This window comes from Rhamphochromis sp. 'chilingali' (assembly GCF_963969265.1).
Source record: "Rhamphochromis sp. 'chilingali' genome assembly, chromosome: 21".
Lineage (NCBI taxonomy): Eukaryota > Metazoa > Chordata > Actinopteri > Cichliformes > Cichlidae > Rhamphochromis > Rhamphochromis sp. 'chilingali'.
The window spans coordinates 9,570,547-9,592,515 of NC_137949.1; the positions used below are offsets into that span (position 1 = coordinate 9,570,547).

Genomic DNA, 21,969 nt, shown 5'->3' on the forward strand with positions numbered 1-21,969 from the left:
ACAGGTGAAGCTGCCTGTACAGCATGTGGATGTCAGCACCTCCTGTGGCCCATGGACCCTGAGGTTAAAGGTCAACGCATGCACACTCTATTAAAAACTCAACTTCAGATTCAAAAAGCAGAAACAGGATTTTATTTCAAACGTCACACAAACTGAAACACTTCAAATAAAACATGTTCGTCCATAAACCGCCATCATCATCAATCCCACTTCAGAGTCACCAGCTCAGCGAAAAAGCGTGAGGCGGCTCGGTCTAGGTTTGATTCCAGCTGCTCTGTGATGGCAGCTCGATTTTCTAAACTGGAGCCAATCAGAAGAGACAATGATGCACGCTCCGCCCACAGGAAGAAACTTTTTTTTTTTGAATGAGGCTGAAAATGTACAAGAAAAACTGAAAATAGTGTTTTAATAAAAATGAGTCAGGCTTGGAGTGGCCTCGGCGCCGGAGCACAATCCTCCAATCAGAGCGCATGTTGACCTCGTGGCATCCTGCAGTCTGCTGAATGCGAGCGCTTCCAGTTTCTCATCACGACCTTAAAGGTCACAAAGGACACGTCAGGTCACCGTGACGCCGACACGCTGGAGACTGAGCCACGCCTGTGCGTGGAGCTTACTGCAGAGAATTTATTGCAAAAGAGCTCCGCCCCTCCAGACTGCAACAACCTCGTCCAATCAGAGACTGAGCGGCTCCGCGATACGACCTCACAGTAGGAGAAAAAAAGTTAAACCAATCAAATCAGCAGTGACGCGTCAGCAGGACCTCTCAGCTCCTCAAACAGTACGTTTCTATTTGCAGAGTCTGAAGCGCTGATGGTGACCTCTGACCCCTGAGATCCAAACAAGCCCCAGGACTCCGCAGGGTCAGCGCTGGCCGGTGTAGGTTCTGAGCCAGGAGCTGACTGAGGCGGCGGCAGACGAGATCATCCCTCCGGTGTTGGCGGCGGGCTGCGAGACCTGCAGGGCACTCTGGGAAAGATCCATGGACTGCAGGAGGACAGAGGAGGAAGAGGAGAGGTTAGAGGTCACGAGGCGGAGCCCTGTAACTCTTCTGCACTGATGTCTGACCTATGGAGGTCAAAGTGACTCCTCCCCTCAGGCGCCCCCGCCCGCTGCTGCTCTAAGCGCGAGTCGTCCTTCACACCGAGTTAATAATCGATCGATAATAAGGGTTACGGATCTAAATGATCGAGCAGCTCGGCACAAACGCCTCAGGTGTGTTTACCTGTGAGGGGATATCACAGAACCGCGGGCTGGGCACCGTCTCCCAGTCCGTCCCCAGGTCTGTCTCGTCGTCCGTCACCGCTTCGTCTCCGCTCTCCTCCGCCGGCCCCTCCGCCTCCGGCTCCACGAACTCCATGGACTCCTCCAGGTCGGCGCACACCTCGAACGGACCCGTCCTGAAGCACACGGGTAAACACTGCATCACTCTCAATCAGCAGATCGCACCCACATTTTCCTGAAATCAAACACTTCACCCCCTCACCTGCCCAGGCTGTCGTTGTCAGGGGCAACCAGAAACACGATGTTCCTCAGGGTGTGATGGAGGTGGAGCTTCTCGCTGTCAACGTGCTGAACACAGAGAAAGGGGGTGAGAGGCGGGAACACAGATGGATCAATCAATCAGAATCAGTCCTGCTGCGTCTCAGAGTCCTCTCGACACAGAAGACGGACAAACAAACAGCGTGCGAGTCTCACCTGAGAGAAGCACAGGTGGAGCACGTTGGTGTTGAGCTTGCTCAGAGCTCGGGTGAAGCGGTAGCGGCTCAGATTGTCTCCGCAGAACTCGCTGAGAAAACAAACAGCACAGAGCAAAGATTAAAGATGGACGCCGCGACATCTGCGAAATCGACCTACCGCTGAGTGGCGCCACTTTTCAAACGTTCCCACCTGTTGCAGAGCTTCTTGGGCAGGTTGACGTCCAGCATGTGGGACAAGATGGTGACGAGCTGCGTGGTGTAGCAGAGGGCGGCGCTGATGGTGTGAGCCGGGTTAATGTGGTCCAGCTCTGCGGCAAAAGGAGGTCAAAGGTCAGGACAGGGTCACCTGAAACCTTTTCAAATGAAAGTTTTCTGAGCACCCACATAAAAATACTCATTATTAAAAAAATTACAAGTAAATTAAGTATTTTAAAATAATTTTAAAATAAAAACAGACGAGTTATAATAACCATGATTTATATTATTATTATTATTATTATTATTATTATTGGGCGATCGTGGCTCAAGAGTTGGCAGTTCGTTGGAAGGTTAATCGGAAGGTTGCCGGTTCGAGCCCCGGCTCGGACAGTCTCGGTCGTTGTGTCCCTGGGCAAGACACTTCACCTACCGCCTGCTGGTGTTGGCCAGAGGGGCCGATGGCGCAATATGGCAGCCTCGCCTCTGTCAGTCTGCCCCAGGGCAGCTGTGGCTACAACTGTAGCTGCCTCCACCAGTGTGTGAATGTGAGAGTGAATGAATAGTGGAATTGTAAAGCGCTTTGAGGGCCTCGAAAAGCGCTATATAAATGCAATCCATCATCATCATCATAACAACAACAACAACAACATCATCAGATAAATACAAGAACAAACTTCTGGCTGAGAAGAAATCTGAACTCAGGGAAAAAATGAGATCAGTTATCAGTACGACCGCTAAAGCTCCGCCTCCTCACTCTTCACCTGGGCCCTGATTGGTGCTCTTCTCCTCCACCCAGCTGTAGTAAGCGGAGCAGTCTCCGTTGCTGGGCAGGGCCACAGGGGGCCCCGTGATGCTGATGCTTGTCTCTCCGTTCTGGTCGTCCCAGATCCAGCGTCCCGACAGGTAGGTGGTCCTCCGGGCCTCGGCCAGCTCGCTCACCGTGCTCGAGGTCAGCGGGTCGCACTCAGCCAGGACGTCCGCGGGGTCTCTAATAGATACACGTAGGGGCAGAGAGTGGGATGACAACACGTTTGCTCCATCAGTCCCATCAGAGCGGTTCCTGAAACTCAGAAGGCTCCACCCCCTACCTGCTGCCCAGTTTCTCCTCCTGCATGGGGAAGATGTGGGTGGTAAGGTCGCGGATGTGCTCCCGCCGCAGTGCGGCGAGCTGGCTCAGTCGGCTCTGCAGGTCTCGACTGCGTTTCTCCATCAGCTCACCGAGGCGCCGGTTGTGGCGCTCGATCTTGTCGCGTTTCTCACCGTGGCGAACGGCCCGGCGCTGCAGCCGCTGGACGTCCTCCTGACACCTGGAGAGGCGCTCATTATCTGCGGCAGGAGGGGCAAACGGGTCACGCGACAGCTCACGAACCGTGTCAGTTTTAAACCTGCTGACTCTCACCGTGCCTCGCCTCCTCGTTGCCCCAGGCAACCGCCTCCTTTAGCTGCTCCACCTTCATCTTACACGACATGATCTTCCATTTCTGAGGACAACACACAGATACATCAATTTCTTCCGAACTGGCTTTTAATCAGATTTGAACTTTAATCTGAATGTTCACATTTTTATTTATGCAAACAAGTTAAAACATCTGAATTTATTTCTCTCGTTTCTGCCTCTCAGCTCTCGGCCGATGTTTGGAGGTCAGAGGTGCCACACAGATGCACCTGACGTGCTCTCGGAGAGGATGGGAGGAGCTACAGCGCATTAAAAACTGCAGGTGAGCTCACTGAAGGTAACATTACAGAGCAGAGGAGCGATAAGGAGGCAGCCACGTGCCTGAACGCACACCTATGCAGCTGTGAACTCACCATCTCGTCAGCCAGCAGCTTCCTGTTCATGGCCTGCACAACGCTGTGAGGACAGAAGATGTCACAGGTTATCGCCACAGCTGCTGTTACCAAAAAAACACAAACATCTGCAACACCTGCACAGGTGCTGCCTCAAACAGCTTCACTCGCCCTCCCTCAGTCCACAGCCGTTTGTGACATCACCTGTACCTGTGAGCAGCAGGTTTTACCTCTGCTGCAGCTGCTCCTTCTCCCCCTTCAGCTTCTTCAGCCGCTCAAGCTTCTCAGTGTACCTGCAGACAAACAGCAGACGAGTTCACCTGCAGTAGATAAAGCCTCACACCTGAGAGGATTTTACAGTTTCAGAACCAGAAGCTTGTGGGGATAGGTTAATTGATAAATCCAAATTGCCACTAGGTGTGAATGTGCAAGTGAATGTGAGTGCGAATGGTTGTCTGTCCCTGTGTGTTGGCCCTGCGACAGACTGGCGACCTGTCCAGGGTGTACCCCGCCTCTCGCCCTATGACAGCTGGGATAGGCTCCAGCGCCCCCCACGACCCTGAAAAGGATAAGCGGAAGCGAATGGATGGATGGATGGAGAACCAGAAGCCAGCAGAACCAGACAGTCTGATTAAACCCAGCACACCTCTGCAACAGCTGCAGTAACAAAGAGAAGGGGGGCCTGAGGTCATCTCACTGACTCCAGCCTGGGAAACGTCTAACCGGAGCATATGACCTCACTCCAGGGCTCGCAAAATCGCTAGCCCGACGTCCCGGGGCTAGTGATTTTTCCAGTCGGGCTACCAAAATCTCTCTCTGCCCTGCCCGTCGGGCTATCATAGGAAGGAAAAATATATGTCAATGCTTTTGCATTCTTTCGGAAATGTAGCTGGGTAATTATGTCATTGGCATCGGTGAGCCACTGTCAATATGTGACATATTGAAGTCGCGTTTGAATTTGCGCTTGTTTTTTGCTTTCACTTTGCAATCGAGCGAACTGTGTATAGAGAGCGACAGCACTGATCTGTGAGTGGTGATAATTTCGCACCAATTCCTCTGACATCGTCTTATCAATCGTTAGCTTACTATGCAAACATGACAAGTGAAATCTCACGCAGCAAGCTTAAACATGTGAGAGGTTGATCGCGCAGAGAATCGCTGAGCGTTATGTGAGTGCGTGTGTAAAAGCAGCAGATATACACTGAACAAAAATATAAACGCAACACTTTTGTTTTTGCTCCCATTCCCCATGGGATGGACGTAGAGACCTAAAATTCATTCCAGATACACAATATAACCATCCCTCCCAAACAGTGGTCACAAATCAGTCCAAATGTGTGGTAGTGGACACATCTGCTATATTGAGATAATCCATCCCACCTCACAGGTGTGCCACATCAGGATGCTGATCTGACATCATGAGTAGTGCACAGGTGTACCTCAGACTGCCCACAACAAAAGGCCACCCTGGAATGTGCAGTTTTTTGCGCTATTGGGGGTCTGGGGACCCAGAACCGGTCAGTATCTGGTGTGACCACCATTTGCCTCATGCAGTGCAACACATCGTCGCATGGAGTCTATCAGATTGTCAATTGTGGCCTGTGGAATTTTGGTCCACTCCACTTCAATGGCTGTGCGAGGTTGTTGGATATTCGTGGGAACTGGTACACGCTGTCGTATATGCCGGTCAAGCACATCCCGAACATGCTCAATGGGTGACATGTCCGGTGAGTATGCTGGCCATGCAAGAACTGGGACATTCTCAGCTGCCATCTGCCCTGAACAATGTGAACCATGATTCATCCGTGAAGCGCACACCTCTCCAACGTGCCAGACGCCATCGAATGTGAGCATTTGCCCACACAAGTCTGTTACGGCGACGAGCTGGAGTCAGGTCAAGACCCCAATGAGGACGACGGGCATGCAGTTGAGCGTCCCTGAGACGGTTTCTGACAGTTTGTGCAGAAATTGTTTGGTTGTGCAAACCAATTGTTCCAGCAGCTGTCTGGGTGGCTGGTCTCAGACGATCTTGGAGGTGAACCTGCTGGATGTGGAGGTCCTGGGCTGGTGTGGTTACACGAGGTCTGCGGTTGTGAGGCCGGTTGGATGTGCTGCCACATTCTCTGAAATGCCTGTGGAGACGGCTTATGGTTGAGAAATGAACATTCAATGCACGGGCGACAGATCTGGTTGACATTCCTGCTGTCAGCATGCCAGTTGCACGCTCCCTCATTGCTTGTGGCATCTGTGGCATTTTGCTGTGAGACAAAACTGCACATTCCAGGGTGGCCTTTTGTTGTGGGCAGTCTGAGGTACACCTGTACACTACTCATGATGTCAGATCAGCATCCTGATGTGGCACACCTGTGAGGTGGGATGGATTATCTCAATATAGCAGATGTGCCCACTACCACACATTTGGACTGATTTGTGACCACTGTTTGGGAGGGATGGTTATATTGTGTATCTGGAATGAATTTTAGGTCTCTACGTCCATCCCATGGGGAATGGGAGCAGTAACAAAGGTGTTGCGTTTATATTTTTGTTCAGTGTATATTTTAGTTCTGCTGAGCCAAATAAGACAGGTCAAGGTGAAGAAGTAACAGCCAAAGAAAAGCTTACCACAAAACGGAAGAGTTATGACAAATCGGACTATAAGGCAAAAAGAAAGTGCAGCTTTATGGTTTCATGGACAAAAGAATTTCTGTGGCTGCAACATGACGAGCTAAATAACCAGAGCTGCACATAAGTGGTCCGCAGGTGCGCATTCAGAATCAGAATACTTTATTGATCCCTGGGGGAAATTTTTTGTTACAGTGCTCCGTTATAAACAAACATTAACAAGACAGACAATACGCTAACTAAGAATAGTACAATATATACATATATACACGCACACATAAAGTCACTTATTAATAAATAGCTGAGAAAGAAACATGTGTAGCTATAGCAGTAAACAGTGTGTTGGGTGGAGGAGTTGTACAGGGAGCCACAGGCAGGAATGATTTCCTGTGTCGTTCAGTGGTGCATTATGGGTAATCTCAGTCTCTCACTGAGCGTGCTCCTGTGACTGACCAGCATGTCATGGAGAGGGTGGGAGGTGTTATCCAACATTGTCTTTATCTTGGACAGCATCCGCCTCTCCGCCACACCTTGAGGGAGTCCAGCTCCATCCCCACAACATTACTGGCCTTACAGATCAGTTTATCGAGTCTGTTGGCATCTGCGACCCTCAGCCTTGGTGCAGAATGTGCCGTGAAAATCCCACTCTAGCGGACAAAAACACTGCCTTTTATATGGACGCAAACGCGCGTTGCAACTTCTTATCTGGTGCGCGTCTTTTATTTTGACAGCGAATGCGAACATGTGGACCGCTTATGTGCATCCGTGTAAATAACAATGTTCTGCCGAGTGTGTTGTTGGTTTTCCCTCGATTTCTGAGTCGACAAGCGCCTTTGTTACTGGGACCAGTCATTTTAAGAAAGGCCCCCATTAGAACCCATGAGAAATGCAAGAAATGCATTATTGCTCAGTCTGCAATATCTTTCCCGGAACAAACACCAATTGCAAATAGAACAGCGTACTATGTTGCAAAGAGTGAACTACCACTGGCAAAATTTAGCAGTCTTTGCAAACTTCAAAAAGCAAATGGCCTAGATCTTGGTTCCACTTGTCTCTTACCCGTGACTTCGGTGGAAATTTCAAATTCAGGATCTGACACAGACTGATTCATGTCCTACACAGTTCTTACAAGTTCATAGAAATTTCTGTTCAATTAGAACCAAGTATTTGAGTTGATGATTGTAATTTTTATACAATGTTGTGTTTGTGTGAATTTGTGTTTCAACAATTTTTTGATTAATGGTTTGTTTCCGTTACAATATTATACTTTAATGTATAATATTGTAACGGAAACAAAACATCAATCAAAAAATTGCTCTTTTTTTATTCGGGCTACTTAAATTTATTTTGGGCTACCAAAAACTGAAGAGTCCCTGCCCGAAGGGCTACCAGGGATTTTGAACTTTTGCGAGCCCTGCACTGTAACACAGCAGCTAGCCACCAGGCTAACAATACCAGAGCAGGTCAACACACGATAACCTGAGACCTAGCAGACTTACAAAACTGAGCTAACCGGCCAAATAAAGCTTAAAAAGGCTAACAGGCTAACCGAGGCTAATCTAGCTGAGCTAACAGTAACAAATGTTGATACAAAGGCTAACCGAGCTAACAGGCTACCTGAAAGTTACTTAGCTAACCACCGTTAGCCGCTAATGCTAAGCGCCGTTTTCAGGTTAGTTTACACCTTTTTAAAGACGAGACGGTGCGACTGTGGAGTATTAGCGTGTCACACCTCCGGTCATTACACCGTAACTTCTGACGTTTGAGAAAATAAAGAAGAGTTTCTGATTTTAACAATAATCGCGCTTCGATTTAGCTGAAACACCTGTTTCACCACAGCAGTGTTATTTGGGCTCCAGGCTTCGGCTAATGTCCCCATTAGCCGTAAAAAAGCGTTTTTTTAAGACGCAGTCGGTGCTCACAACGACGCCGAACGGCACCGACAGCTCCCGTTAACCCCAGGCGAAACGGAGCAGCTCCCCGGTGCTGCGTGTCCGCAGAGGAACGTAGGAACGGGAAACTTTGAGCGTGCGTCGGTGGAATTCGGCTCCGGTGTTTACCTCTCTGTGTTCCTGCCGTCGAAGTACACAAAGTCTCCGGCCTGCACGCAGCGAGCGCAGGTAAGCCTGCGGCGGGAGGTGCTGCACAGAGGGCAGCGCTCCACGGCTACGTACAGCCCCTCCGCGTCGTCCACGGACTCCAGCATAACGCAGCCTTGCGCGGAATGGGCCGAGCAGCCCTGCGCGGAATGGGCCGAGGCCGGCAGTGGAGGGCGCGGTGACGGCCGGGCCGCAGAGGCTGGAGCGGGCCGGGCCGGGCCGGCGGAGGACGCCATGCTAGCTGCGCTGTCTGCGGCTCCGCGAAGGTCGGCCTGCCGCTAACGTCTCATAGTTTAGAGCCAACGCACAGCTGTAACCCGAGGACAGACCGCCACTTCCTCTTTCTAACAGCGTGACGGGTTTGTTTATCTGATGGCGTCACGGGTGGGCGGGGTCAGGCATACGTCACCATAAAAACATGGGAGGTTGTTAAAAGTAATTCTGCTCACAGAGCTCAACGTGAACGACTCATCAGGTGATCGGAGAGTTGGTGGTTCGATTCCTGGCTTCCACATCTGCATGCCAAATATCCTTATAGAGGATACGAACCCCGGGTCACTCTCTGATGCTCCGTCGGAGTGTGGATGTTGTACAAAGCACCGAGTGCTGCATAAGAATCAGTCCATTTATTCTGTGAAGTTTTCATGAACTCTGCAGCCCCCACGGAGATTTAAACACGAGCCTCCCATTGGGTCATTACTAGGTCATTACTGCAGGGATTAATAGGTTTAACAATTTCTATGACTCTGTGGTGGCCTCAGCCATCTTTTATGGTGTGGTCTACTGAGGCGGCAGCATCTCTGCCGGGGACAGGAAGAGACTGAACAGGCTGATCAGAAGGGCCAGCTCTGTTCTAGGATGGCCTCTGGACCCAGTGGAGGTGGTGAGTGACAGGAGAACGGCGGCTAAGCTTTCATTCCTGTTGGACAACATCTCCCAGCCCATGCAGGAGACTGACAGCACTGAGCAGCTCCTTCAGTGGCTGCAGCACCCACGGTGACTCTACAACAAAGACTCCAACTGATCAAACACATCCACACATGTGCAATACTCTTTTCTGACAAAGTTGCATTTTTACTCAGTTGTTTAAAGCACTTGAATTTATTTATTTTTATCCTATTGTATATTTTATTCTATTCTGTACAGTTGTGTATAGTATATTATTCTTATTGTATTCCAGTGTTCTTTAATTTTTGCTATACAACTTTGCACTGTCCACTTTTTGCTGTGACAAAACAAATTTCCCACGTGTGGGACTAAAAGTTTCTTTTCTTATCGTAACTAGGAACAGCCGAAAAGCTCCCAAACTCAGTTTCATCATAACAACAATTAACTCACAAAAAAAGTCAGCTTCAGTGAACAGGTGAGGATCTCAGAGAGGAGCACTCTCAGATGTCTTAAAAAAAAACCCCAAAAAAAATAAAAATAAAAACCTGTGGGGCGACATGTGCTGTGACTGTGGGAAATTAGAAGGATCCAATTATTGGTGCTCTTTGAGCAAACAAAATCACGAGTGAAACGTGGAAGGACAGAAGTGAACCATCATCTCCGATCGTCTCCAGGCTGGGAAAGGTTGCGTGGGCTGATGAGCTCCTGGCCGAGGTAACTCGTGCCTCAAGTCTACAGCGCAGGTTATGATCCAATCAGGTTTTAGTTCAGCCACATCATATGACCTACAAAGTTATTCGTCTGTGGGGTTTAGTTTACAGATGACAGACAAATGAAACGATACCACAGCAGTGCACGCCGTCCTCACAGCTACAGGTGGGCCAATGAACTGTCAGCGTGAGACTGAGGGTTTGTTGCTGCTGCGTGTTTGTCCAGGATCGTCAAAGACTCGAACCTGAGCCCAGTTCACAAAACGAAGGCCGTCTCTGAATGTCTGATCAGTCAGGTGAAGGCCTGCCCTTCAGAATAAAACCGCTGTAATGTTTTTCAGAATAAAAGTTTGAAAGCCATCTTGAAAGGTTATGAAGAGCAGTTTGTTGGAATAACGTAATCCAGATGAGACTGTCTTTTTGTATCTGGTGTGTTTCCCACAATTACAGAAGCTCAGGTGTGAAAAGCTCAGTATTAAATTTGGGGTTTTGAGTGACACCTTCTTCCAAACTGTTCCTGCGCTCCAGCTTCAACCGCTCAGTAAAGATGGTTTTAAGGGCCGTACAACGTACACAGAAACCTTGATTATTTTCAACAGCTGATGTCTCCACATTTATTCACTCAGTGGAAATGTGTGTATGAAAACACTGAAGTCACATGACTCTTAGAAAACAGATTCTCAGGATGGTGAACTCTTGAGCACAGACTAAAACATATCCCATCCCATAACTCTGCAGAGCGACTCAAAGTAAAACATATTTAGCCCAAATATCGAATCAGATATGTACACAGGAACAGGAAGTGCCGCTCTCACTGCTTCCTGAAGCCCTTCAGGATTGGATAAATGTTCTCGAACGCTTCGTAGATCTCGGCTCGCTCTTTGGCTCCTGGAAGGCAACAGCTCGGTGATTAGCACGGTGTCATTCGGTCCCATTTCATGATTATAAGAGTCACATTTCTGAGACATTTTCAAAATAAAATACAGCATGGATAGAAAGCAGCCGGTGTTACGTCATCATTTAGTCATGTTTCTACAGTTTTTTTTTTTTTGCAGGAAGTCATTTTTTTAAGATCAGATCCACATTTTGGACTTAGCAACAAATTGAAGACACGACAGATTTTCAGTTTACTTTGTATTTCAAAGATATTTTAAAGATCATATCATTTTCTTTAAATAGGATCGTTTTGGCCTCTTAATTGGATAGAGACAGTGGGCACAGAGCACAGGTCGGACTTGAAACCCAGCCGCTACTTTGTGGCCACGCCCCTCGCCGGTAAAGGTGAGCTGGTGCCCTTTAAGATCATGTGACTGCAGTCATTTTGTAAATGAAAGGCCTGTTTGCAGATCTGTGTTGAACGACAGACTTAATAATGATTTCATACGAAGAAGAGTTTTGTCTGTAATCTGGTGACAGATCAGTGCTGAAGCTTCAGTTTGTGTCTGTGCTGATGAACTCGGACGTGTGGAGGCGATTACCCGTCAGAACCACCTTCCCCGACACAAAGATGAGCAGGACGATTCGAGGCTTCACCATCCGGTAGATAAGTCCCGGAAACAGCTCCGGCTCGTAACTGTGGAGGGAATGCAGTGCCGGTCTGAGGAGCGCTTTAAATCAAGGTTAAACACCACGGGGATCAGGTGCGCTTCTTACCTGCTGAACTGCTGGTGGGTCAGAACCAGTCCTTCCAGTCTGATAGGGAAGCACACGTCACAGCTGGCCACCATGTTCTGGATCTTGAACTCCAGGAAGCGGGCGGGGAAACCGAGTTTCTGCACCACCCGGGCGTACTTCCGGGCCGCCAGGCGCGACTGCTCCTCACTGCACGTGCTCAGACACAGACGTGAGGGAGATTACGCTTTAACACAGCATGCTGCTCACACCTGAACCATCTGCGTGATGGACTGACCTCTTGGCTCCTGTGCACACCATCTTCCCAGAGCTGAAGATCAGAGCTGTTGTTCGTGGCTCGCGGATCCTCATGATGACCGCAGCGAAGCGCTGAAATGACACGAGAGCGATGAACCCCGCTGGATGGCGTGGGATTCAGATCAGAATTTTCAGCGATGTCAGTACCTTTGGGTTGTACTCTGCGTTTCGGGCCTGCAGGGCGATGAACTTCAGATCCAGCGGACAGCCCAGATTCACCGTGGAGACGATGTTCCTGCACAGGAAGCAAAGCAGGAAGTGAAGGTTAACCCGTGCCCCATGTCTGAAACCCACCACTCACACGACAGTTCGGACGCCTGCGAGCAAGATTAGTTTAAAGGCACCTTTTGTTATTATCACCACCAGGGGGCGGCGTTTCACCTGTGGGCGCTGCCTCGGTGCTCTGTCACAGCAGTTATTTCTTCACTTCCTGCTGTACTCAGGACTTTACAGTCATGAGCTTTAACCTTGTCACTACCCGATCCGTACCGGAAACCCGATCGGTACCCCGCATGAGCGAAAGGTGTCTACTTCCGGTCGAAGCATTTTACGATAGTTACAGGTCAGAGTATCTGTTAAGGGTGGCTGTAGCTCAGGTGGCAGAGCAGGTCAGCCACTAATCAGAAGGTCAGTGGTTCGATCCCAGGCTGCACCCTGGCTGCATGCCAAATATCCTTGGGCAAGATACTAACCCCGTGTTTGCCTACTGGTGGTGGTCAGATGGCCCGGTGGCGCCTGTGTCCGGCAGCCTCGCCTCTGTCAGTGCGCCCCAGGGCAGCTGTGGCTACAATGTAGCTTGTCATCGCCAGTGTGTGAATGTGTGTGTGAATGGGTGGATAACTGAATGTAGTGTAAAGCGCTTTGGGATCCTATGGACTAGAAAAGCGCTATACAAATGCAGGCCATTTACCATTTAAGATGTTAAGAACAACAAGTATCTCTTAAAATGTTTCCGATAATGAAACATTTAATATAATGTAGACAAAAACAAAAAAAATAAAAAGATAGTGACAGATCGGGACTCCCAAACCTTACTGCGCATGTGCAAAGTCGGACCGTACAAATCGGGTCTACCCTGTCACTACCCGATCCGTACCGGAAACCCGATCGGTACCCCGCATGCGCAAATCTTACGTCACTTCCTCTCTTTGCCAACATTGCGACATTCAATATATTTGAATGATACGGTTAGCGCCCAGTTAGCTCCTAGCATTTCTCAACAGCTCTGCCTCCTTTTCGACTACCGGGACATTTAAACAATGGATAATCCGTATCCGCAACAAATTTTTGCTTTTTTCCTCAACAGAGAGCGTTCCCCGATTGAACAACAGCGCCGTAAAATAAGAAGAATGGCGCCTAATGACAGAGTTAATAATACAGACTTTATAATATGTCACGTGAAGATTCAGCAGCCAGATGAAGTGTTTACTGGCAACTGACAGTGATAGCGGACATTATCAGAATCAGAATACTTTATTGATCCCTGGGGGAAATTATTTTTTGTTACAGTGCTCCATTATAAACCAACATTAAGACAAGACAGACAATACACTAACTAAGAATAGTACAATATATACATATATATATATACATACATAAGTCACTCATAAATAAATAGCTGAAAAAGAAACATGTGTAGTTATAGCAGCAAACAGTGTGTTAAGGGTTCATTCGCTCAGTCAGCAGGTGGCGGTATCCTCGTACACTGGGAGTACACTGCCATTAAACGGTACGGATCGGGTAGACCCGATTTGCACGGTCCGACTTTGCACATGCACAGTAAGGATTGGGAGTCCCGATCTGTCACTATCTTTTTATTTTTTTGTTTTTGTCTACATTATATTAAATGTTTCATTATCGGAAACATTTTAAGAGATACTTGTTATTCTTAACATCTTAACAGATACTCTGACCTGTAACTATCGTAAAATGCTTCGACCGGAAGTAGACACCTTTCGCGCATGCGGGGTACCGATCGGGTTTCCGGTACGGATCGGGTAGTGACATACCTGATCCGTACCGTGCATGTGCAGGGGTTTTCTTCTTCTTCTGTTCGTTTAATGGCAGTGTACTCCCCAGTGTACGAGGATACCGCCACCTGCTGACTGAGCGAATGAACCCTACTGTAAACTGAATTAGCGTCATTACAAACGTGTGTTAAATGTGATTTAGTGATAATCGAGTGTGTTTAAGCTTGTCTGTGTGGAGAGGATTGTTGGAAAAGTGATGATAATGTCCGCTATCACTGTCAATTGCCAGTAAACACTTCATCTGGCTGCTGAATCTTCGCGTGACATATTATAAAGTCTGTATTATTAACTCTGTCATTAGGCACCATTCTTCTTATTTTACGGCGCTGTTGTTCAGTCGGGGAACGCTCTCTGTTGAGGAGAAAAGCAAAAATTTGTTGCGGATACGGATTATCCATTGTTTAAATGTCCCGGTAGTCGAAAAGGAGGCAGAGCTGTTGAGAAATGCTAGGAGCTAACTGGGCGCTAACCGTATCATTCAAATATATTGAATGTCGCAATGTTGGCAAAGAGAGGAAGTGACGTAAGATGTGCGCATGCGGGGTACCGATCGGGTTTCCGGTACGGATCGGGTAGTGACAAACCTCAGTGACTGTTTTTCTCTTCCAGTTGTCATCAGACCAGGTGTGGATTAATGACATCACAGCCACACCTGTCTGATCCAGATTGTATTATTGCACAACTGGTTTTCAAAGCAATCCTGTTAATCATTTACTGCACTAAAATTCTGCTTTTTTGACCGTGTCACTGGAAAGAAAAACACAGCGCACCTATGCAGGTCACCCTCAGTTCTGATTGGCTGTCTCCTGGAAGCCTTCCGAGGTGCTGGGATTATGGGGAGTTTTAATACTGTATGAGAACACCAGATGAAGAACGGCTTCCGTGTTGTTCAGCAGTGACTTACTGTAACTGCGGGATGATTCCTGACCTCTCTGTCACAGGGGTCACGGGGGTCATAGGGGTCATGGGGGTCATGGGATAGAAGGGGGAGGCCCTGGTCCCCGCTCCTGATGTGGACGCCTCCTGTGTGCCCTCGGTGGTTGTGGATTCCTGGGAGTTGTGGTCCACACCAACACCGCTGTCCTGAGACACGTCCAGAGCTGCAGACCCGCCTTCCTCTCCTGGAATAACATGGCGTACAGGTGAGACACTAATGTCACTGGCTGCTAGGTCGTACACACCCACTGTCTGCTGATGTCATACCTGATACGTCATGTCTCGGTTCCTCCTGTGTGCTAAGTTCATCGGGAAGGAAACTGAGGTCAAGCTCATCACCGGCCTCACCGCTCACTCCAGACTTCTCTGATGGGTCCTGTGCCAATTGGGAGGGGTCCTGTGGAATGAGGGCAGGGCTTTGAAGACCAAGCCCCTCCCCCAGCATAAAGCCAGAGTCCTACAGGAGAAAGAAGCCTGAATAAGAGTTTGATTATACATTTGTGTTTGAGTAATGCCACCTGTACCATCTGTCATTTTTTCCAGGTTCATCTCTTATTTAATTACCACCAGTTTCATTAATGATTACTAGGGATGGGTAAAGGTATCCGGTGCCATGACCAGACCGAAAAGCAGCGCACATTTCAGTGCTTTATTTCGGTGCTTTTTTTTTTCCTGAGCTGTGATACACTTCTAGCCAATCATTTTACGTTTCCGAGGATAATAGGCGGGTCCAGGTACGTACGTTCTTTTAGAGCAGAGCTACAGATTAAAAATGCCCAAGGTGAAGCAGTCAAAAGTCTGGCTGTACTTCACAGCAAAATAAGCAAACTCAGCAGCCTGCAACAAGTGCTTTAAGCTGATACTGTGATACTGTCAAAGGAGGTAACACCTCGAATCTGACAAAACACCTGGCGACGCATAGCGGTTTTTTTTAAAGCTGAGAAATGCGCCATATTTGATAGCTTGCTGCAAGACCTCACACCAAGCACATCTACTGCGGGTGTAGCCGTAGCCCTGCCAGTGTAGCAGAAATGATGACGGATGATGATGGCAGCAGCAGCCGTTCTTCTCTGCGTGAGTAGCTTAATGTTGTTCGTGTGTAATTTACATTGAGTAGGCTAACCACGTTATTACATTAATGCATGTAAGGTGAACTAGCAAACATCATCATAGCGACATGCGGCTGTCTTCTTCTTTGATGGCAGATGCTCCCTTCACCCTGGCCCAAAAGGCTAAAATGACCAAAGAAAAAGTGGAAAACAATTAAACATGAGAGGTTTTTGGACAAAGTTTGTGTTTTTTTCCCCATTGTTTAAGCACTGCTTTCAGCCAAGAGTGATGCCATATATGCCCCATAGCTGCAGAAAAGGCTAACTGTTATCTTTTTTACAAAAAAAAAAAAAACAAAAAAAAAAAACACAGCTGAACACGAGGTTTTTGGACCAATTGTGTGTTCTCCATTCTTTAAGCACCGGCACCGTTTCAAAAGTACCGGTTTGGCACCGGTATCGGATAAAACCTAAACGATACCCATCCCTAATGATTACATTTACTGATCTCAGATGACTCGCACTAGTTTTTTGATAGTTGTGCAGCTCCTGTTCACTTTGAATGGGTTTGCACGTAAGGGTGACGTTCTTCCTCTCAGTTCAGGACTGTCTGCAGGATTTTGAACACACATTAACACTTTTCACAGATCTGAGATGTGAGCCGAAAGAGCACAGACGGGAAACAGTCATTCAGTACAGAAGCTCAGAGGACCCAGAGCTGGCCTTCAGTACCAAATCTACACTCGACTGCTGGTTTACTTCATGTTTCATGGCTTTCGTTTTTACAGATGTGCGCTGAAGATCGGCTACTCTGGCCTTCACTGCACATTTTCTGTTTTAATGAGCAGAACAAACTTTTTTTAGAGGCTCAGGCGGAGGACTGAAGACCAGAGAGAGTCCAGACTCACCCAAACCTGCTGACATCACCTCTTTCTCACACTCACGTTTGCAATGGAGTCTTCAAAGTAACGCTCCAAAGCCGACTCGTCCATGACGCCACAGCATTTGACCTGATCCAGGTAACCATCGACAGCCTGATCCAGACCTGATCTCAGCACAGGTGCGTCCAATCAAGCACTCAGCTGCTGACAGCTTCCTGTTTGCTGCTCAGACTCAAACAGGCTCAGCTCCCAGGATAACAGCATTCACAGGCTGCTCCTGTCTGTCAAATTATCATGTTTATTTTCACCTGTGGGGGGTGGAGCCTCACACACAAACTTCCTTTTTGTTTCCTCTCACTTTTCTGCTTCTCCACTGATTTTTCTGATGAAGCAGAAAAAAAGAGAAGACGCCCCCGACAGTGATGCATATTTCACTTCATTTTTGAATAAAGGTTTAAAGAAGATCACGTGGTGTTTCACTACTCTGCTGGGGGTCGTGCACATGCTCCCACCCAGTGGCAGTCCTAGCCCCCCCCCCCGAAACCCTCAAATTTCTTGATATTCACTTATAATCCCCTCTGTTAGTCCCTGATATTTATAATTGAGTGATCTCTGTATATTAGTGCTATTGCTTACATGTGTAAAATCTGTAACATAATGTATTGTTTGGAGTTTACTCTGTTACTGTTGCTATTTTTACCATTTCTTCTTGGAGCAACTGTAACACATCATTTCCTTAGGGATTAATAAAGTATTCTGATTCTGATTGTTTCAGGATGACCTGTTATTATCCAGTCACACATCTGCTTACCTGCATCTGTTGCTCGTTTCTCCGCCTCTTCTTTTCTCTTTTTTTTCTAAACTGAGCTCCTGATGGCTTTGAACTTTTCTTGTCCATCTTACATTGGTTTAATTTTGCACTCCAGTATGAACACCCATCATTGTGTGTGAGACTTTAAATCATCAAACTGTAAATTATAAATTTTAAATTGTTATTGATCCCTTTACCCCGAGTCATAAAGTGTATGTTTATTTTCTTACTCCTCTTATATTTATTGTTTGTTTACTTGCACTGCTGTAACTGGAGCCTCGTCGTCTCGTCTCTCTGGACTGTCTGTAGCGGAGATGACAATAAAGTTTACTTTGACTTCAGCAGCGAGCAGGCGCACCGAGGAAAAACATCGGTGCAAATGATAAGTCTGCATCATGATGTCTGGTGTTTTCATGTTTGTTGGTTTGTTTTTATTTTGTTTTATATTTGGCCTGGTTTGAATCCTATTTGCATGAACGATGCTTTTCTGTGGCTACCTCTACAGTTCCTCTTCTACTTTTTCTTGCCTATGGTGTGCCACAAGGTTCAGTTTTGGGGCCTTTATTGTTCTTGCTGTATTTACTTCCTCTTCAGCACTTATTGAGGACTTTTAAGGACATTTCTTATCACTGCTATGCCGATGATATTCAGTTATATACAGTGTTGGGACTAACGTGTTAAGTAACACGTTACAGTAACTACATTATTATTGTGGTAACGAGCACGGTAACTAGTTATTAAGCCAAAACCAGGAACACGTTACTCGTTACTGGGATTTAGATAGGCTCGTTATTCGTTACTTCGTGTGGTGGCTATCGCATTAGCATTAGCATTAGCAAGTGGTGGAGGCCAGCAGGTGGATGAGGGAAAAGGGAGGCAAGAGGAGAGACCCGAGGGATTCAGAGAAAATATTACGCGTTTCTTATTGAGGTAAAAAGGAACAGTTTGTCCCAGACTTCAGCTACAATGAAAAAGACACAAAGCTGGAGTTATACTGTGTCTTTGCTGCACAGCTGCCTCTTCTCCTCCTGTTCTCTCCCCTCCCTCTCCTGTTTCTACTTCAATCATGAAACTGATCAATGATCAGCTGATCGGCTTTTCTTTCTTGTTTATTTATCGCCCACTTTGCGCCAGAAAGAGGAAACCAGCGGATGTCGCGCTAAACAACAGCAGCACTTTTAAGCTTGATCAGCTGTTGTTAGAATTTATTTAATATTAATTTCTAGTATCAGCTGATGTTTGCTGGAGCCACAGCTGTAAACCTGCTGGTCATGATATCGGTTTGGTTATCTGGTGAGAGGGAAACATGAAGATGAAACCAGGAGATGTCCTTACTGGATCATCAGAGCTGAACAGGTGATGGAGAAACAGGTTTACCTTTTAGGTGACATGAATGAGTTGAAGTTATGAACTGTTTCTGAGAGACAAATAACACCAGGATCCTTTTCTTTGTAGCTGACAGCTGGTAACTGTGCAGGGGCGGGTCTAGCAAAGTGTTGCCAGGGGGCCAGGTAGGGCATTAACAGGGAAAGGGGGGCACAAAGAAATACTTTCTTATTCTCATTTAAAATGTCTCGCTCTTAATAAATAATTATCTGAATCTTACAACAAACAAGGTTCAAGGTTCTTTATTTGTCACCTTGAACCGATTGATAGATTGATGCATATATACCATCAGAACAGTGTACATCACTGTCACAACAGTGTTTGATTTCATTCAAAGACTTTATGATTTTTCCTATAATGGCGGCCGGTCTCTAGTCAAAACGCCCGGGACTATTTTTTGTCCCAGTCCAGCCCTGTATGCAGCTCATCTGCAGTCTGGTGTTACCTACATCTTCCTATTCAGAAGGCAGAATTTCTGAGTTCTGAGTACAATCAAAAGCACCACGACTGCAGTTTTTGTGTTGGATGTAAAAAGCGCACATGACGCTGTGACGTAGGCTAGAATCATGGCGGCGGTCAACGACGGTCCAGGCGTGGGATTTCTCTCGTGGAAATATGAACATTATCTTTTCCTGTCTGTTGGTAGGTGGCACAGTGCACTGTGGCAGGATAGTGCTAACATGTAAGCTACAAGACTGGCAGTCTGGCTGGGTATCCAGTTACGGAGGCAACACATTAACAAGAGAATTCTGAGTAAAACCAAAGTTACTTTCCCTAGTAACTAGTTACTCTGAAAGTAACAAGTAACTTAAAGTAACAGAGTTACTTTTGATAGAAGTAACTAGTAATGTAACTAAGTTACTAATTTAAAGTAACTTACCCAACACTGGTTATATATCTCCTTTAAGCCCCAAGATGCTTCCAAGCTACAGATTTTGCATAAGTGCATAGACTCCATTAGATGTTGGATGGCTGGAAACTTTCTTCAACTAAATGAGGAGAAGACTGAAGTCCTTGTTTGTGCTTCTAAAAATTTGTACCTAGAGTTATGGAAAACTTGGGTCCACTTGCTACATTTGAATAGAATAGAATTCAACTTTATTGTCATTGCACATGCACGGGTACAGGGCAACGAAATGCAGTTTGCATCCATCCAGAAGTGCTTTAGTGATATAGATATATTACAATATATATTAGCAATAATATAGATATGTAAGTATATTACAGAAATGGGTCTATTATGGTATGTTATAATGTACACGGTATGAAGTATGTTGTGAATATTCTATAACTATAAGTATGTACAGGCTGTAGTGAGTACAAGCTATGTACAGGCTATGAACAGGATATAAATATGAAAAACTATACAGAATATGAAATAAATAACTTTGCAGAAATCTGAGATATACAGTTATACAGAAATGGGAACTATGCAAGTTGTAAACAGTTGTAGGATTAAAGATTATCGAATGTACAGAATGATTATTTACACAGAGCTATACAGTAGTGCAGTTAAGATAAGTGAGGGTGTAGATAGTTTCTACAGAGGCTATATAAAGTGCTAGTGGTTGTGAGTGGTGGTTCAGTCCATGTTATTATTGTGTGTTTGAGGGTACAGTTGTCCATTGTGGGTGTGTGTGTGTTCAGTCCATGTGTTAACGTGGGTCAGATGTCAGGAGGCAGAGTTCAGGAGTCTGACAGCTGTGGGGAAGAAGCTGTTCCGGTACCTGGTGGTCTTAGTCCGGAGGCTCCTGTAGCGCCTCCCAGAGGGCAGGAGGGTGAAGAGTCCATGTGATGGGTGACTGGGGTCTTTGATGATTTTCCCAGCCCTTTTCAGACACCGCTTCCTGTAGATGTCTTTTATGGCAGGAAGTGGTGCTCCGGCGATGCGCTGGGCAGTTATCACGACCCTCTGCAACGCCTTCCGGTCCGAGGCAGAGCAGTTCCCGTACCAGACTGTTATACAGTTGGTCAGGATGCTCTCGATGGTGCAGCGATAGAAGTTCACCAGGATGTCTGAGGACAGGTGGTTCTTCCTCAAAGTCCTCAAGAAGAAGAGGCGCTGGTGAGCCTTCTTGACCAGCTTGGAGCAGTTGGTCGTCCAGATGAGATCCTCGGAGATGTGGACTCCCAGGAACTTGAAGCTGCTCACACGCTCCACAGCGGTCCCCTTAATGTGGATGGGTGGATGTGGGTCAGCATTTCTCCTGTAGTCCACGATGAGCTCCTTGGTCTTCTCGGTGTTAAGCAGCAGGTTGTTTGTGTCGCACCACTCAGCCAGACGATCCACCTCCTCCCTGTAGGCGGCCTCATCGTTGTCACTGATGAGGCCAATCACCGTGGTGTCATCTGCAAACTTAATGATGGTGTTGGTTGCTAAACCTTCTATCAGGAGCCTTGGTGTTACCATTGACTCAGCTCTGACTTTGGACGCTCATGTAAAATCTCTGGTTCGCTCCTGTATTTATCACTTGAGAAACATTGCTAAGCTGAGTCATATTGTATCGTGCTCCGAATTGGAAGTTGTCATTCATGCATTTGTTTCATCTCGTCCGGATTATTCTAATTCTTTGTTTACTTGTTTATGTAAAGCCTCTTTGGAGCGTCTGCAAGTCGTTCAGAACGCTGCTGCAAAGCTTCTGACCAAGTCCTCCAAGTCCTCCCATGTCACACCCCTGCTGATCCAGCTGCACTGGCTCCCCGTTAAATTCAGAATCCACTTTAAGGTTTTGACCTTGACTTTCAGGGCTCTGCATGGACAAGCACCAACATATATAAGTGAACTTTTACATCCATACATTCCCAGCAGGTCCCTGAGGTCATGTGACTAGGGCTTGCTGGCTGAAAACACACAAGGCTGAAAACAAAAGGCGACTTTTGTGACTGTGGCCCCCAGACTGTGGAACTGTCTCCCTTTGAGCCTGAGATCTGTGGACTCAGTGGTC

General features: G+C 47.0%; 2 protein-coding genes across 2 annotated transcripts; both read right to left on the minus strand.

Moving 5' to 3' along the window:
- Positions 1 to 103: 103 nt before the first annotated feature.
- On the minus strand, positions 104 to 8,764 carry atg14 (autophagy related 14). The gene is made up of 11 exons (XM_080870519.1): positions 8,366 to 8,764; positions 3,914 to 3,976; positions 3,705 to 3,747; positions 3,295 to 3,376; positions 2,984 to 3,221; positions 2,657 to 2,883; positions 1,888 to 2,005; positions 1,696 to 1,786; positions 1,484 to 1,569; positions 1,223 to 1,397; positions 104 to 984 (listed from the first exon to the last, which is right to left on the minus strand). Exons 1-11 carry the CDS (start codon positions 8,638 to 8,640, stop codon positions 862 to 864), a joined length of 1,521 nt encoding a protein of 506 aa, XP_080726645.1. The 5' UTR covers positions 8,641 to 8,764; the 3' UTR covers positions 104 to 861.
- A 106-nt stretch (positions 8,765 to 8,870) lies between these two features.
- tbpl2 (TATA box binding protein like 2) lies at positions 8,871 to 17,247 on the minus strand. Its single transcript, XM_080870520.1, has 8 exons — positions 16,891 to 17,247; positions 15,165 to 15,354; positions 14,866 to 15,082; positions 12,079 to 12,166; positions 11,912 to 12,003; positions 11,656 to 11,823; positions 11,481 to 11,575; positions 8,871 to 10,890 (listed from the first exon to the last, which is right to left on the minus strand). Exons 1-8 carry the CDS (start codon positions 16,936 to 16,938, stop codon positions 10,814 to 10,816), a joined length of 975 nt encoding a protein of 324 aa, XP_080726646.1. The 5' UTR covers positions 16,939 to 17,247; the 3' UTR covers positions 8,871 to 10,813.
- Positions 17,248 to 21,969: the final 4,722 nt, after the last annotated feature.

Bases quoted from the DNA above. Each gene is read 5' to 3' on its own strand.
- tbpl2 (XM_080870520.1), bottom strand. From the start codon at position 16,938: ATGGACGAGTCGGCTTTGGAGCGTTACTTTGAAGACTCCATTGCAAAC. The intron at 15,083-15,164 runs GTATGACATCAG...ATGTTATTCCAG, and splicing joins ACCGAGACATGACGTATCAG to GAGAGGAAGGCGGGTCTGCA. The intron at 12,167-14,865 runs GTAAGTCACTGC...CTTCCTGTGCAG, and splicing joins GGAATCATCCCGCAGTTACA to GAACATCGTCTCCACGGTGA.
- atg14 (XM_080870519.1), bottom strand. From the start codon at position 8,640: ATGGCGTCCTCCGCCGGCCCGGCCCGGCCCGCTCCAGCCTCTGCGGCC. The intron at 1,570-1,695 runs GTGAGACTCGCA...CTCTGTGTTCAG, and splicing joins TCCACCTGTGCTTCTCTCAG to CACGTTGACAGCGAGAAGCT. The intron at 985-1,222 runs GTAAACACACCT...GTCCTCCTGCAG, and splicing joins TCTGTGATATCCCCTCACAG to TCCATGGATCTTTCCCAGAG.